This window comes from Hemiscyllium ocellatum, chromosome 1 (assembly GCF_020745735.1).
Source record: "Hemiscyllium ocellatum isolate sHemOce1 chromosome 1, sHemOce1.pat.X.cur, whole genome shotgun sequence".
NCBI classification, from domain to species: domain Eukaryota; kingdom Metazoa; phylum Chordata; class Chondrichthyes; order Orectolobiformes; family Hemiscylliidae; genus Hemiscyllium; species Hemiscyllium ocellatum.
In genome coordinates, this window is record NC_083401.1 from 47,085,657 (window position 1) to 47,103,552 (window position 17,896).

At 38.2% G+C, this 17,896-nt stretch overlaps 1 protein-coding gene across 3 annotated transcripts in view; it reads left to right on the plus strand.

Annotated features, from left to right (window-relative positions):
- LOC132833420 (WD repeat-containing protein 7) overlaps window positions 1-17,896 on the plus strand; it is a 673,682-nt gene that overhangs the window by 420,479 nt on the left and 235,307 nt on the right. For all 3 annotated transcript variants that reach the window (XM_060851797.1, XM_060851713.1, XM_060851878.1), the window contains one exon: window positions 12,688-12,874. In XM_060851797.1, the coding sequence (XP_060707780.1) occupies window positions 12,688-12,874 (187 nt within the window). The remainder of the gene's footprint in view (window positions 1-12,687; window positions 12,875-17,896) is intronic.

Sequence of the window (17,896 nt, forward strand, 5' to 3'; positions counted from 1 at the left end):
CCTCCTCTTTTGACTCCTATCCCCCTGCCACCTTAGTTTAAACTCTCCCCAACAGCATTAGCAAAAACACCCCCAAAGACAGTGGTCCAGTCCTACCCAAGTGGAGACCGTCTGACTTGTGCTAGTCCCACCTCCTGCAGAACTGCTCCCAATGTTCCAAAAATCTGAACCCCTCTCTCCCTCCGTCACCTCTCAAGCCACTTATTCATCCTGCCTATTCTTTCATTTCTATTCTGACTAGCACATGACATTAGTAGCAATCCTGAGATTACTGCCTGTGAGGTCCTATTTTTTAACCTGGCTCCTAACTCTCTAAATTCTGCTTGTAAGACCTCATCCCATTTATTACCCATGTCATTGGTACCTATATGCACCACAACAGCTGGCTGTTCACCCTCCCTCTTGAGAATGTTCTGCGCTGATCTGGGATGCCCTGACCCGTGCACCTGGGCAGCAGCGTACCATTCGGGAGTCTCGTTTTCAACCACACAACCACCTATCTACACTCCTTATAATTGAATCGCCTGTGACTATAGTCCTTCCATTGTTTTTCCTGCCCATCTGCACAGCAGAGCCAGCCATGATGCCATGAACCTGGCTACTGCTGTCTTTACCGTTGTGAGCCATCTCCCCCAACAGAATCCAAAACTGTCTACCTGTTTTGGAGGAGATGACCATAGGGAACACCTGCACTGCCTTCCTGCTGTCTCACTGTCTTTTCATCGCCCATTCCCTTTCTCCCCCCAGTAATCCTAATCTGTGGTGTGACCAATTCGCCAAATGTACTATCTACGACCACCTCAGCCTCGCAGATGCTCCAAAGTAAGCCCATCCACAACTCCAGAGCCATCATGCGATCTAACAAGAGCTGCAGCTGGACACACTTCCTGCACGTGAAGGAATCAGGGACATCAGCCACATCCCTAAGGGGCATAACACAGGTCTGGGATCTCCTGCCATTTTTATGCCTAAGTTTAACTTAGTTCACCTATAATATCAAACAACAGATAAAAGAAAAAGAAGTTTTTTTTAACCAATCACATGATAAAAAAAGAAATAGCAAACCCTTACCTTATCAACATATCACAGTGTCTTTTTTTGTTAGAGAAGGAGGGTGTGTGGGAGACACTACATATGTAGTGTCTCTGATTCAGCTGCTGCCCAAATATATCATTCACTGACCTTCTCAGAGCGCATTTCCACCACTCCCACTCAGCTCTGCTGTCAAAATGAAAGAAAAAATTTACTTTCCCAGCAACCCTCTGCCCTTGCTCTCACCACTCCCTCTTCTACTGCATAGTGGAGGTTGCTGACTCTTGAGTTAAGTCCTTTTAGAGGAAAGTTTACTTTCCTGGCAGCCCCCGGTCCTCACTCTCACGGCTCTCTGTCAAGATCAAAGCAGATCACATGATTCCTTTAATTTAACCCTACAAAGAACGACAATCTATCAAACCACATTCTAGCAACATAGTCCTATTCTTACTCTGTTATCTAAAAACATGCCTATTTCCAGAACCCTGCCAGTAGGGTGTCAATTCACTTTTATGCCATGGGTTCATTGCTTTTCCCAATTCATTGCCACCTTAGGCTCTTTCTCACCAAGGGAGAGATGTCCTAAAGCTGGGATAAGCTCTAGTAAAAGTATGCACAGAATAAAGTTGCTGCAGTAGGGCTGAGGTCCCAGCCAGATGAGGGGACAGGAGTGATTTGACTTTCATGTTATGTTGATTGCTCGAAGTTTGGCTGTAACTTTCCTCTGGTGCTCTACTGCTGTGCTCCTACGTTAATTTAGAATTATGGTGATGGATCCTAAGTTTACCAATCTCAATTTAAGGGGCTTTCTCTTTGGTTTTTCTAATTTATTCAGTGCTTCTCTCAGCCCATTTTAGTGCTGGTTCCGATGCTTCCGATCATGGTTCAAGTGCTCCCTCCTGGTTAACACTCAGTCCACTTTTTTCTTCAACTCCCAATAATTAACTTCTGAGCATTCATTGCTGACTCCAGATTTTACGAGCATTACCCTCAAATGCAGAGAACCTCTCCTACTCTCCCACCCACACATCCCCATCCCAACCGACTGCTAAGACATCTTCTGACTTGCTGGTTCCCAAACTTTTCAGTGACATGCAACATTTAAAGACAAATACGATTCCATGGCAACCCATGTTTTTCAGCTGAATTGATGTTTTGACTTCAAATGGTATTTTATCTTGATATCTTTGCAGCATTTGCCAACTTGTCTCTACATGAAACATTAAGGTAAGGCACAAGCTACAAATCTCCTGGCCCTGAATATCCAAAGGTCAGGTAGATCACATTGCACTGATCGGTTCTTGCTTTATCATCTTTGGATTCTGACATTCCATCGATGACTGAATTTTCAGAGAGAAATCGCTTCTTTTGACAACAAACTTACCCATTTCTTCTTGGATCAGGGGAAGTAAAATAGATTTAATTTTGCCCTTTGACCACCTGTAGAGTGATATCACATTTTTAATTTGATTAATTTTCACAAGTTTTGACTTGTAGTTTTGGCTATATAGTTTATAAGACATAGGAGTAGGTGTCAGGTCATTTAGTCTATCAAGTTTACTCTGTCATTTAATGAGATCATGGCTGATTTGATAATCCTCAACTCAACTTTCTTGCTTTCCCCATAACCCTTGATTCCCTCACTGATTAAAAATCAATCACAGCCTTGAATATACTTAATGGCCAAGTCTCTACAGTCCTCTGCAGCAAAGACTTCCATGCAATGACTCCCTTTGACAGGAGAAATTCCTCCTCGTCTCTCCCTTAAATGGGCAACCTCTTATTCTGAGATTAAGCCCTCTGGTTCCCACAAAGGGAGAAAAAAACCTTTCCACATTTACCGTGTCAAGTCCTCAAAGAATCTTGCATGCTTCAAGAAGGGCGCCTTTGATTCTTCTATATTGCAACATGCACGGTCTCAACCTACTCAATCTGTTCTCATAAGGCAGGCCCTCCAGACCATGTATCAGCAATATCATTCAAGGTGCAACAATTTGTTTTATGTTGATTTTCATTAATTTTATACAAAGTTTCACAGCACACCTAGACTGTTTCCATGCAACATAACTTGAAAACCACTGCTGTAATTTTGGAGGCCACTTTTCAGCAGATTGCAGAGATCTAACCCCAACCCCAACCCCAACCCCAACTCCTCCAGGAGGAACCTCTCCCAGCAAAGCACCCCACTCCACTGATTTCAGAGATCCCTGAACGCCGAGACCCACAACTGTAGGTGAGAAGCATTTCTGATTCTTGAATCTCAATCTTCTTCCCAACCACTTTGTATGTGGCAGTGAGTCTCTGAAGTAGTGACCCATTTATGTCAAAGGATTAGCAGGAGGGTGGAAGTTGCCCTGCAGAAGAAGGTTTCAGCTCATGATTGCCACGTAAATAGTTAAGATGCAGTGTTTTGAAGAGACAAACAGTTTCAAAAGAATGCCAATCGATTCCTTGACATTTGTGGATTGTGTAGTTCTCATCCAGCATCTTATTTACAGAGATATACTTTATTCCCTGCGATAGTGCCATGCAAGTATTCCTCACAGAAGTAGAAGAGCTTTTCTGCTCTTATGGATTTAGGTATTGAAGATTCCATTAAACAAAAGCCAATTTGTTTTCATCTATTGTCACCTCACAAATATCTGCTTATCTGATATTTTCAGCCTTCAGATTGGAAGGCTGTTCATGATTCATAATTTGAGAGAAGTTTATATTTGTTTTAAGTTATTTGGCACTGTCAATAAGAGTGAATATTCTGCCGGTGTCTCTTCGTCCACGATTACATTCAACCTGTTACAAAATGTTCTCTGCAGTAGATATCCAAAATGAGAAAATGTTTGTAAGTTTCTCAGTTTTGTTCAAGGAAATTGTGTAATGATCTTGGAAAACGATTTTTATTGTTGCTTTCTCAGCCAGGTTTTGAGATTGCAGAATTAAGGGTGAAACCTGCATCAAATGTTTTAGTGGTGCATTGCATGGAGATGCCTTTTATTTCACTTTCCATTTTAAATGACATTTTGTTAATGCTTTGTTGATTCCAGCATTGTGGAAGCAATTTTGTCTTCTTTTTAGCCCAGAATGCTGCAGCTACCAGTTGGAATTCTATTGCAACCAGTAAAAATGGATCATGATGTATAATGCAAAAAGAATAAATTTATAAACTTGGAAGCAACTTGTAATATTCTTAATGCAGTTACTTGCATTTGCATCTTGTCTTTAATGTGGTGAAACATCCCTTAGTACTTCGCAGTTATGCTAAATATATTGCAGTACGGTTGAGTATAGACTAGCCTGGAAAAAGAAAGCAGATTTCCTGTCCTAAGGGATATTAGTGAAACAGTTGGAGTTTCTAACAATCTGCCTGCTGCTTGGTCACTTTCACTGATGCCAGATCTTAATTTCCAAAAGTTTTAAGCTAAATGGAAATTCTGAAACTGCAGTGTGGGGATTTCAACTCATTTGTATTTTGATCATTTTTATCATTTGTATTTTTAGCCCTGGACTACCACTCTGGTAAAATGACCACTTCATTCATGTACTCGAAGGAAAAGCTAGGAGAAAATTGTGTTTGTTGCCTATGCTTTATTTCTACATCATGATCTTGTGCTTTTTAAGTTTCTGTACTTTTACACTAAGCTAACTATGTACGGCACCTCAAGTTAGAATACCTAGCAATGAAGAAAATATGGCTGCTCTGCTTTGCTTTCTTCTGTGGTACTGTATAACTTAGAATTTTGACTGGTTTTCTATACAAACCTTATTATGTTTCCTGGCCTGTGTGAGCCCAGTTGAGAAATGAATTTACTATGTGGGTAGTTTCTGTGAGCAGCTGCAGAAAATTGCATATGGTTAACAATCCAGAACCAAGCCATTTCGCTCAAATAGTCCATTTTGGTGTTTATGTTTTGCTCACTTCTTCATTTAATCCTCTCAGCACATCCCTCTTTCACTGCATGTTCACCACAATGACTTAATATATGCCGACTAAGGAAATTAGATCACTTCTTGGTAAGTTTGCATTGATTACATTCTAATTGTTAATCCATCAGTGAAGATATTTCTACATTGAGAAATGCAAATGATTGCAGAGTGCCTGGCAGTCAGTATTCATTAGAATCTTTGCTGGAGGCAAGGAAGAATGGAAAGCCTTGCTTTCAAGAAATGCTTCAGACTTCTTAACTCTCAAAATTTATTATCTGAATTTATTATCTGTGTCAGGGAAGTAATGTTACAGCTGCACAAGGTGCTGGTGAGGCCACACCTGCAGTACTGTGTGCAGATCTCCTTACTGGCACTGGAGGGGGTGCAGAGAAGGTTCACTAGGTTGATTCCGGAGTTGAGGGTTGGTTTATGTGGAGAGGCTGAGTAGAGTGGGATTATAATCATTGGAATTCAGAAGAATGAGGGGATATTTTACAGAAACATATGAAATTATAAAGGGAATCGATAAAATAGAAATAGATAGGATGTTTCCACTGGTAGGTGAGACTTGGACAAAAGGGAATAGCCACAAGATTCAGGTTGTTAATCTATCGAATTTCTTCCCCAGGGAAGCAGTTGACACTACTTTCGTAATCGCTTTCAAAGCTAAAGTAGCTACATTTTTGAAAAATAAAGGAAATTAAAGGATATGGTGAAAATGCGGGTAGGTTTAGCTGAGTCCAAGAAAAGATCACCCATGATCTTGAGTGGTGGATCAGGCTCGAAGGGCCAGATGGCCTACTCTTTATGTCAGTGTCCTGTTTCTTATGTTTCCCAATGAGTGACTACATTGGAATTGGTAAAGTTAAACTTGTTTTTTGTTATTTGGACTATTTTTGAAATGTTTTTTGAATTTATTTCAGTATCTATTGTTGAATGCAAATTATAATTTCCAGTTATTTACAAATACCAAAAAAACCTTTGTTTTGGACTACGAGCTATAAATGGGAAATGATACTGTTTTAAATCAAGGAAACTGTGTAAGAAACTTTAAAAACAAGTTACTAGAACACATAATGAATTGTATCTACAACAATTGGCTTATTCCAATGGTGAGGCCACATTCCTGATTGAATGGTACCACCTGTGTGCTCAGGGCAGTTTTGTTCAAAGATTGTCTTTCAATTGGGACCAGTTATTATGGGTTCATTCAGGGTAACAACCGCTTGATTGGTTCCTGGGCAGGTTGCTATGTCTTGGGTGTGGACAATACAGCAGAAACAATTATCGATATGAGGAGAAAGGATTCATCTTTCCCTCTCTGTCTTTTATGTAGACAAGTAAAACAAAATTCTTAATAGGTAGGAACTCTCCCTCATCTTTCTCTGTACGTTGTCCTGTCAATAAATGCACTATGGTAGGAAAAGAAGGAAAACATGATTACTTTCAGAGGCACTGAAAGGGAAATCCTCAATCAATCGATGAAATGCTAAAAATTGATATATCCACAACTTTATGTCACGAGCAAAGCATCTGAATTAGTTGAAGGAAAACAACTCATCAATGGCTGTGATCCAGATTGGTTGTAGAAATTTGCATCTTTGTCTTGTCTTGACTCTCAATATGCCTGTGTCTGTGTAAATGAGATTTATGAGGATTTTTTTGTTCACTCATGGGATATAGGCATCACTGATTAGGCCAGCATTTATTGCCTGTCTCTAGTTGAACTTGAGAAGATTGTGGTGAGCTGCAAGGTTAAGAAAGGGGTAGAGCTTAAGTTATAAAGTTATCTATTAATAATCCAATTTACCTATTTTTGCCATTGGTTAAACAAAAAAGCTTAATTGCTGTAGTTAATTTCTTGATAATGAAAACAACCTAGTGTGCATATTAATGAATTGAATTCAATTCAATTCAATTGTAATGAGACACAGTGAAAAGCTGTGTCTTGCAAGCAATAGAGGCAGATCACATAGTTAAATAGCATAGATAAGTAAATAATAGGTACAGCGGCAAAAACTAAAACACAGGTACGGGCGAACGTTAAGAGTTTGAGAGTCCGTTTAGTATTCTCAACCGTAGGGTAGAAATTGTTACAAAACCAGCAGGTGCGTGTGTTCAGGCTTCTGTACCTTTTCCTCGATGGTAGAGGTTGTAAAAAAAACATTGTCAGGGTGGGATGGATCTTTGAGAATGCTGGCAGCCTTTCCTTGACAGCAGGCCTGGTAGATGGATTCTATAGATGGGAGGTTGACCTTTGTAATTGTCCAGGCTGAATTCACCACTCTCTGTAACCATCTCCGATTTTGAATGGTACAGTTGCCATACCCAGGTAGTGCTACATCCAGACAGAATGTTCTCGATGGCGCTTCTATAAAAGTTTGCAAGGGTATTCACCGTCATGCCAAATTTCCTCAGCTGCCTGAGGAAGAAGAGACATTGTTGGGCCTTTGTAACCAGTGCGTCCATGTGAATATAGAAAAGTACAGCACAGAACAGGCCCTTTGGCCCACGATGTTGTGCCGAGGTTTAATCCTAATGTAAAATATAGTAACTTAAACTATGCACCCCTCAACTCACTGCTATCCTTGTGCATTCCAGCAGTCACTTAAATGTCTCTAATGGCTTTGCTTCCACCACCACAGCTGGCAACGCATTCCATGCATTCACAACTCTGTGTAAAGAACCTACCTCTGATGTCTCCTTTATACCTTCCTCCTAATATCTTCAAACTATGACTCCTCGTATCAGTCAATCCTGCCTTGGGGAAAGGTCTCTGGCTATTGATTCTATCTATTCCACTCATTATTTTGTTCACCTCGATACACCTCAAAGAGTCCAAGAAAGCTTGTTGTGGATGACCAAACCCAGGAGCTTGACCATCTCCACTTGTTCCACGTCTGTACTTTAAATGTGTTGGGAGGCATGAGTAACATCCCACCAAAAGTCAATAATGAGTTCCTTGGTTTTGCCAGCATTGAGAGTTAGGTTATTCTCAGGGCACCATTTTTCCAGATCTTCCACCTCCCGTCTATGGTCTGTTTCATCGCCATCTGAGATTCGACCAACTATGGTGGTATCATCAGTGAACTTGTAAATGGCATTAGTCTGGCATTATTTTACTAACACTAAGGATTTCAACAGGTCTGGCTACACCTGTAGAGAAATAGACTTGAAACGTTAACTCTCTTTCTCTCTACAGATGCTGCCAGACCTGCTGAGATTCTCCAACATTCTCTGTATTTGTTTCAGGTTTCCAGCATCTTCAGTATTTTGCTTTTATCCAAGTGCATAGTCTTTTAACCTGAATTAAACAGTTCTGTAAAATTCAGTAGTGTTTTCAATTTTTCACATTTTGTGACAACTCAGGAATGGTGGGATTGGTTATCAGTACATTGCCCCAAGTGAATCCTGTTGAAATTCAAGGTAATGCTTAGTTTTTTAAAAAAAATTCACAAGTCCATTTGGTTTCCATTTTAGTAGTTTAAAATAGTGCAGTTCCTTAAAAGGCACAGACACTGGGGAATTCACAATGAATCTGAAATACATAACAATTCGTTGATCTTAGTTATTTCTCTCATGTTAGTGAGCGTATCCATTTACTTCTTTCAGATATCTTCTGCTGTCCTTAACATAATCTACAGCATTATTTAACAGACAACATGGTTTTGCCTTTCTAAGGAAATCCATTTAAACGTTTTCCATGCTGGGACAAACTGTTAGTTACAATTAAAACAAATAATTAGTGGTCTATGAAGAAAAAAAGCAAATGTTAAAGCAGAAGGCTTAAGTAACCAATGATGTGGCATGATGTCTATGTTATTAACTTGCCACTGCAGGAAGGAAATATTTTGATATTTGATTTTGCCACATGTAATTCAGTTGCTCGAAATTTCTGTAAGCTACATTTCCAGTTATACAATGAACTTTTGTATAGTGAATTCTCAACTGATCATATAAAATCTCACTCAAGAGGCTTGAATGTTAATTTTGAAACTATGGTTTTTTTTTACTAATGATACCTTTAGAATATTAATATTTAAACACATTTGCTTCATGAAACATATCTAGGCAATCCTGTGTTTCTAGGTTCCATTCTAATATTGAAACTTGAGCTAATAATGTGAATCTATATTTGTTGATACATCGCCGTCTTCTTATTTTGTTTCCATTTTTATTTAATTAGCTTGCTCGTCCAGGTCAAGATGAATATCTGTGCTGCACAAATGTTCTTTCTCCAAAGGAAAAGAAAATTGCTTTGTTTGGTTGCTTCCTATCAAAACTGACATTCCTGGATTTTGTACTTGTGCTTTAGATGCCAATGACGTAGGAAAGATTTTAACCTGTTTTTTAAAAATAGCCCTATTATGCAAAATGTTTTTGCAAAATCAATTTTAAAAATTAAACTTTTAAATTTTTCATGTCCTTATTTGGCAAAAATTGTGGTTAGTTGTGGCCCTTTCCACACTTATCATTATGTGACTATATAATTATACAGTACAGATTGATGCTGTGGGCTTAGGCTATAATTCATGCTATCCTTATCTGTAAGCAATAGCCAAGAGGTTTCCGATAAATGCCAGCATAAGCTGCTGTGATACTCTCCTGAGACCCTTCCCCTCCATGCACTTTGCTGACCACTGCAGAAAGCCATCTACACTCAGAGTTTGTAGCTTATAACCCAAAGATACTCTTCCTTTCTATTTGGATGCCTGATAATAAGGTCACATCATACCGTGTGCCTGATTTTTATGGCAGCAAACAGTATTTGGAGCCCATTCTTTTATGTTGTGTTCTGAAATCCTTCCAAGTTGGTTTAATGAAATAGGTCATGCTCAAATGCCATAAACCAGACATTTTCTGTGATTTGAGCTACAAACGCCTGCTAAAATTAATTTCGCTTCTATTTAAAAATATGGATTAAAATAAGTTTTTAAAAGTTTTGCTACAAATACGCTACCTTCGTAAAGTGTATACAAAAAATTTATACAAACTGTAAATACAGATGACAGGCTGAAATCAATTAATCTTGTCAAAAAGCATAGTTTCCATCTCTTGCAAGATGTGTATGTTACAAAATGGGCTAAAATTATGTAAGCTTTGTCATCCTCAATTTCCTTATTTTGTCAAAGGTTGCTTCCTAAATATTTTAGCAAAACTTAATTATATCATCAGGTAGAGTCCAATAGCATTTATCTAAAATATTTTTCAAAGTTATTGCCAATAAATTGCACTTTCTCAGCTGCTCTTACTTTATATGAAAATACAGAAGATAGTTTTTAAAGAATTCCTAAAATTGTACACATGCAAAAAATGGCAGACAAGACTATCTGCATGTTGATCCTGTGCTGTATAATTGAGGTGCAAAATAAGTGTCATGACCCCAGTGCTACCATTCTCCAGCATCCATGCTATCTGGGAAAAGCGGAAGCAACAGATAAGAGCAAAAATGTGGGCAAGTTCTAAGGGAAAATCAATTGTGGGAAATTCCTTTTTGATCACCAAGAAGGCAATTGAAAATAAGTTCTTAAGAGGCTTATGACAACAGATCACCTCCCTGGTTACCGAATTATATCAGCATTGGAAATCGTTCAGTTCTTTTTTGAACAGTTTCCACACTTAGCTTTTTTGATAGAAGAAACACATCATTTTTGATTAGATTAGATTCCCTACAGTGTGGAAACAGGCCCTTCAGCTCAACAAGTCCACACTAACCCTCCGAAAAACAATCCACCCAGACTCATTCCCCTACGTTCACCCCTAACTAATGCACCTAACATTATGGGCATGTTATCATGGTCAGTTCACCTGATCTGCACATCTTTGGATTGTGGGAGAAAACCAGAGAACCCGGAGGAAACCCACACCGGGTGAATGTGCAAATTCCACACAGACAGTTGCCTGAGGGGGGAGTTGGACCCGGGTCTCTGGCACTGTGAGGCAGCAATGCTAACCACTGAGCCACTGAGTGTGGATAGTAATCTTTCCGTACATACAGTCTGCCTTTTCAATATTTTAAGTGCGGAGCAAATGAGGACTGCAGATGCTGGAGATCAGAGCTGAAAAATGTGTTGCTGGAAAAGCGCAGCAAGTCAGGCAGCATCAAAGGAGCGGGAGAATTGACGTTTCGGGCATAAGCTTATGCCCGAAACGTTGATTCTCCTGCTCCTTTGATGCTGCCTGATCTGCTGCGCTTTTCCAGCAACACATTTTTCAGCTCAATATTTTAAATGCCACAAGTGATATTAAAATGGTTCGGCTCTGTAAGCTTATCACGATAACTGGGGACTTTTAAATATTAATGGCTCTTCACTGAATATTTTTGAAGCCTGTATGTTCACTACCATCTGACAAGTCTAAAGCTGAACAAGGCTTAACCAGCATCTTGTGTGAAGACAATAGAGTGCTTTATTATTTTATATTGGGCATGCCAGCAGTACAATCCATTTCTTAATTAGTCTGTACACTACACTTTAGCTTGAATCCCAAACTTTTAGATGCTGATGCACTATAGCTTTCAAGTTGTTTAATCTAGTTCACTCAGTGCACTGCGTACTGTATGTATTCTTAGTTTTAACCCTTTTGTGTGTAGAATAGTATACCTTTCGATATTAATTGTCATATGCCATTTACAAGTGCACCACCCCACCCAACCTTAGATATGAAAGAAAAACAGGAAGTGCTGGAGAAACTCAGAAGTTCTGGCACTATCTTTAGAGGGAAAAACAGTTAATATTTCAAGTCCACTGACCCTTCAGAAGTGGGCAAGTTTCTCTTTTCTCTCCACAGATGCTGCCAGACGTGCTGATTTTCTCCAGTGCTTCCTCTTTTATAACAGATTTCCGGCATCTTTTAGATCTAATGTTTGTTTCTCATACTAGGTCTAATGTGCAAATATGAATTACTGTTGTGACTACCATCAATATCACTTTGGTTCAGAGGATTAATGTAGAGAATGAAACATGAATATTGATCATTAGCAATCATTGACAGTGGTGCAAATATAGCAAGTACTTACCGATAATCTGTCCATCAATACTGAATTTGGGTTCTACCAGGCCTACTCAACTTCAGATCACATTGTTGCCTAGCTCTCAATGCAAGTAAAGTTGTTGTGCTCCAGAAATGCCCTTTATATCAAGGCAAAATAAGTAACAAAGTGTGCCATCAATGAACCCCAATAAAACAGGATTCAAAGAATAAGCATGATTGGTTGTCCACTTTCCACAGTTGAAAGCCAAGGATTACACTACTAACAGCAACAAAAACGACTTGTGTCCAATTTTCCCACTTTGATGAGCATTGGTGATGCACAATTCCCTGGTTCATAGTGTTTTTGTATTGGTTTTCTTTTGTTTTAAATCCATGGATCACAGACAGAAAGAATAATTGCTATGAAGAAAGGGATGACAGGCAGAAGGATATATCATAGCTAACAGATGTTTATAATTTTGTAATAAATACTTGAGTGGCATTACTATTACTGATAAAGGAAAGAAAAGATGGATATGTTACATGCATGCTAATTCCTTGTCCGTTTTGGCTGTACAATACGGAGTCAATTTGTCAAATAGCTGCAATAGTCTACTTGAAAGAATTCTGTCTTGACTGAAGTTTGCACATTTGTAAATTATCAATTTTTGGAGTATATCTTTATCTTATATATACAGTAATTATTAAAACAAAGTATTTAACAGCTTTTAGCTGTAATTATTTTTCACTTTTGTCTCCCAGGCAAGGCTTTGACATTCCTCTTGCTGCAGCCTTCTAGCCCTAAGCTTCCAGCACACAGTACCATCCGCAGAACTGCCATTGATTTGATTGGTCGTGGTTTTACTGTGTGGGAACCTTACATGGATGTTTCAGCTGTGCTGATGGGACTTCTAGAACTCTGTGCTGATGCTGAAAAGCTTCTTTCAAAGTAAGTACGTAATTGAGAGAACATAAAGCTGAACCACTTTGAAAAGGATGAACTGATTTCAAAGGCTTTTTCTGTAATTGCTAAAAATAATTTCTCTGATATCCTGTCCCATCCAGGGTTCAAATAATTCCGATTGAAAGCTGCATAAGAGGGGCAGTAAATTATTTGTGTGGTTTCTCTTTTATTTGATAGTATTAACAACAAATATCTACATTTCTATCGCGCCTCTGTTACAAACAATGGCTCAAATCACTTTACAGAGACATAATTGGATGCAGGTTGACATTAAAGTAAATGTTAGAATAGACTAAAATCTTGTGTAAACAGCCTTTGCATTTTTTTAACAGTGAAATGCTTTATAAAGGTATTTGTTGATATAAGGTTCTCTGTATCTATGACTCAGGTCTTTCCCTTCTTCCACTTTAAGGAATAGCAAAAGCAGGCTCTATTCAGACCAGTCAAAGATTGGTGGAGTAGCAGAAAGCATAAGGGACTGTCAGAGAATACAGGAGGATATAGATAAACTGGAGAGTTGGGCGGAAAAGTGGCAGATGGCTTTCAATCCAGACAAATGTGAGGTGATGCATTTCGGCAAGTCTAATTCTAGAGCGAATTATACAATGAATGGAAGAACCTTGGGAAAAGTTGATGGACAGAGAAATCTGGGAGTGCAGATACATTGTACCCTGAAGGTTGCTGCACAGGTGGATAGAGTAGTCAAGGAGGCATACAGTATGCTTGCCTTCATTAGATGGGGTATTTAACATAAGAGCTGGCAAGTCATGTTAAAGTTGTACAAGACATTGTTTCGGCAGCGTTTAGAATACTGTGTGCAGTTCTGGTCGCCACATTACCAAAAGCATGTGGATGCTTTGGAGACAGTGCAGAGAAGGTTTATGAGGATGTTGCTTAGTATGGAAGGTGCTAGGAATGAAGAGAGGTTGAGTAGGTTAGGTTTATTTTCACTAGTAAAAAGGAGATTGAGGGGGGACCTGATTGAAGTTTACAAAATCATGAAGTCTATAGACAGGGTGGATAGAGACCAGCTTTTTCCCAGGGTGAAGAATTCAATAACGAGAGGTCATGCTTTCAAGGTGAGAGGTAGAAAGGTTAAGGGGGATACATAGGGCAAGTACTTCACACAGTGGGAGGTGGGCATTTGGAACGCGTTGCCAGCAGAGGTGGTAGAGGCAGGCACGGTAGATTCATTTAAGATGCATCTGAACAGATGCATGAGTTGGTGGGGAGCAGAAGGATACAAATGCTTAGGAATTAACCGACAGATTTAGACAGTAGATTTGTATCGACTCAGGCTTGGATGGCCGAAGGGCCTGTTCCTGGGCTGTAAATTTTCTTTGTCCTTTGTTCAATACACTTGCTTCTCAGTTTCTCCTAAAATGTACCAATTCACATTTTTATCCTGTGAAAGGTGTCTGCCACTTTTTAATCCCCACACCTTTTAATCTTTGACTTCCAGTAATCTTTTCTTAGTTTTTGTCACGCCCCATAATTTGTTGTTCTCACCTGAGGTACATCACTGACAATATCCCACCAAATGAGGGAAGGTTGCATTCGGCATATTTGTTTTCTGGCATTTAATTTCCTATCTTTCTATAGAACTACATTCACACATTCAATACCGTGGACCTGATTCTATTTCTATTGAATGAGTTAACATGTTGCACTGTGTACCTTAATTTTAATAAAATGCTTTTTAAGTTAAACTTTCTTTGACATCATCTAACATGCAGTACCATTGCATTTTATTTTTTAGTTTTAGCTTCTTTTTGACCTTTTTAAGAAAAAAACTCAAGATATTAAATGTAGCATCCTAGGTTAATGAGAACATAAATTGAAGTTAATTTACCAGATTCATAATGTCAAATTCAACCATTCCTCAAATATAACTCTCTTGATGTTAACCGCATGAAAGTTTGAGATATTTTGGGGAGAAAAGTCAATGTTATTTTAAAAATTTTAAACTTGTGTTTTAAATATTGAAGATAATGAAATTGCTTTAAAGTTGACATTTGTATTTTTAAAGTGATAATGTCTTTAAAATGTCAACATGTGATGTTATAATATATAAGTTAAACCATTTAGGAGAAAAGTATTTTCTACAATTTATTACAAATACAAAACATATTTTTAGTATCTCTAATTTTACATTGACATTTTAATGTGGAGTTGTAAGTAAGTCAGTACTATGACTGCCTATAAATAGGTTTGACCTGATATAATTAGTGAATGATCATTTTTAGACATTGAATCTCCAAGATTAGAAAACAAAAGTAGATTTGGTGATTAATGGAACCATTGTTTTGCCAGTAGCGTTTTTTAAGAGAATTATTTATTTTTATCTCTTGAAAAGCACATGCAGTGGTGTATGTCCAGGAGAATTTTGCGTAAACTGGTCATTTTATCTGGGTAGTAATGTTATGAATTTGTAAAATCCCTGTATGATATTACCATTCTGCTATTGCAGGAACTGAAGTGCAAATGCTATTCACTGGTAATCATCATTTAGTCAGGAACCTGAGGGAGGATGTGAGCTTTGAATTGCTGAGTGATTACATCACTCAATGTGGATATACTACATAAATGATTCTGACTCGCTGTGACCCCTTCTAATATAGTTACACTGAAAGTGTAATCTTTCAATGTTTATTAGAAAGGGGCTAATGCAAGGCAGCACATTGCGCTTACCACAGCCAGAGTTAGAGATGAGATGTGGTTGCTGGTGGGAAATTAGATTTTGTCAGTAAATTTCTTTTCCTGTCTGCCCAGCAGCAAGCCAATGTCAGAAATTAATATTTCTACTTCTGTCAAATGATAATAATTAGCCTGCTGAGCTAGTGATTCAAATATGAGGAATTTTAAAATATGTTTCTATCTTTTAGTGCGTTTTTTAAAAGAATGTGAAGCGTGTCATTTAGCACTCTGCAGTAATCACCTAAATTTTAATACAATTTTTTTCTATGATTGTAAACTGTTGGTAACATGTTTTTGTAGCAATATGTATGCAAGATTAATGTTGACAGCAACAAAATCTCCTGGATATTAAAATTACTGTAAGGAAATAAAGAGTTGCATTTATATAATATCTTTCATGATCACAGATGCCCTAAAGCATTTTACAGTCAATGAAGCATTTTTGAAGTGTCGTCACTGTCTTGAAGTGGAAAAAGCAGCAGCCAATTTGCATGCAGGCTCCGATGGCCATCAATGTGTTTATGATCACATAATCAGGCTTTGTCATATTGATTGAGGGATAAATGTTGGACAGGACAACTCTCCTACTCTTCTCTGAAGTCATGTCCTGGATTCTTTTGCACCCACCTGAACAGGAATAAAGAGCCTCAAGAGATGACACCTCTCTTAGTGCAGTCACTGCACATCACTGGGTTGGCGTGTCAGCCTTATATTTTATGCTAAAACGTTTTTAATTTGAAAGCACAGTAATTTGGGCTTGTATTTTTATTTATTATCCAACTCAATAATGTTATCATGAAATAACAGAAAATATCATTCTTAGATTGTTTTAAACCAAAGTTCAGAGGCTAGTGGGTTCAGACCCAGATAATTCTCATTCATATGATTATTTCTCCACATACTTGGGTGAAGTTAAAGTATAATGTTACTGTTGATGTGCAAAGTGTCAGTATCTTCCTCTTCTGCAAACTTTTTATAGTGAGTAAGACCCAAGAGATCAAAGTGAGTTGCAGTAAGAGCCACTTCATTCTGAAATCAGATTGTACTTTAACTCCACATTTATACTGGACATGTTTACTACTCATTTAAAATGAAAACTATCATTAACTTTATAACATCACTGCCACTACAGGATTTGCTCAAAAAAAGGACTTATTAAAGGAAAACAATTTTTTTTGCCAACTGTCCTTTTTAAAACACAGAATTGGGAAAATGCAACATTTTCTGATGATTTAGTATGCCAAGCAACTGTAATTCAGTTTCTTTTCAGATTCTTTTCTTAAAACAATGATAAAAGGCATTTACAATGGCAAAATATCCTACTGAAAACCCAGCTGTGAAACTATATTAATGACTTGGCTAAAGGGATCAAATGTATGCTGTCTCAGTTTACTGATGACACTAAGATAGGTAGTCAAACAAGTCGTGAAGAGAACACAATGACTCTGCAATGAAACTTGGATATATTAAGTGAGTTGGAAAAATCTGGCAGATTAAGTATTGTCTTAAATAATAGTAAATGAGTATATCATTCAACTCTGTGTGACACCAAAGAAATCTGTGACACAGTGGGGCTTGTTCATCTGCATACATAAATCACAAAAACTAGTGTGTAGGTTCTGCAATTGATTGGCAGGTCAAATGGAATGCAGGCCTTTATTGCATTGGAGAATGGAGTAAAAAAAGTAAGGAAGTCTTGTTACATACCCTTACTGAAATGAAATTTCATATAATGTCTCTTTGGGTCGCATTTGCTTTTGTCTCACATAACTGCAGAAATTTCATTTCACTGTACTTCAAGCAGAAAAAATGCTGGAAAGCAAAGTTTTTCTCTGGATCAAAATTCTCAATTTTCTATCACTAATATAAATAGAAGAACATACAAAGTAGGTGCTCTTTGAGTCTGCTCTGCCATTCAGCATGACAATGGCTAATCATCCAACTCGGTACTCTATTCACACTTTTGATCCCTTTTGCCCTAAGAACTATATGTAACTCTTTGAAAATATTCAATGTTTTGGCCTCAGCTCCTTTCTGTAGCAGAGAATTCCACAGGCTCACCAGTCTCCGGGTGAAGACACCTCTCCTCATCTCAAACCCAAACAGCCTACTCCATACCCAAAAGTGTGACTCCTGGTTCTGGACTCTCTGGTCATTAGGAACACCCTTCCTGCATTACCCTGTCTAGATTTGTTAGAATTTTATAGATGTATTTTCACCAATGCCCTATGTATTTGCAACCAGATATCACAGAGGCAAACCTGACAAAACTATTTATTTAAAACTAAGTGCCTCACTGGCTAGACGAAG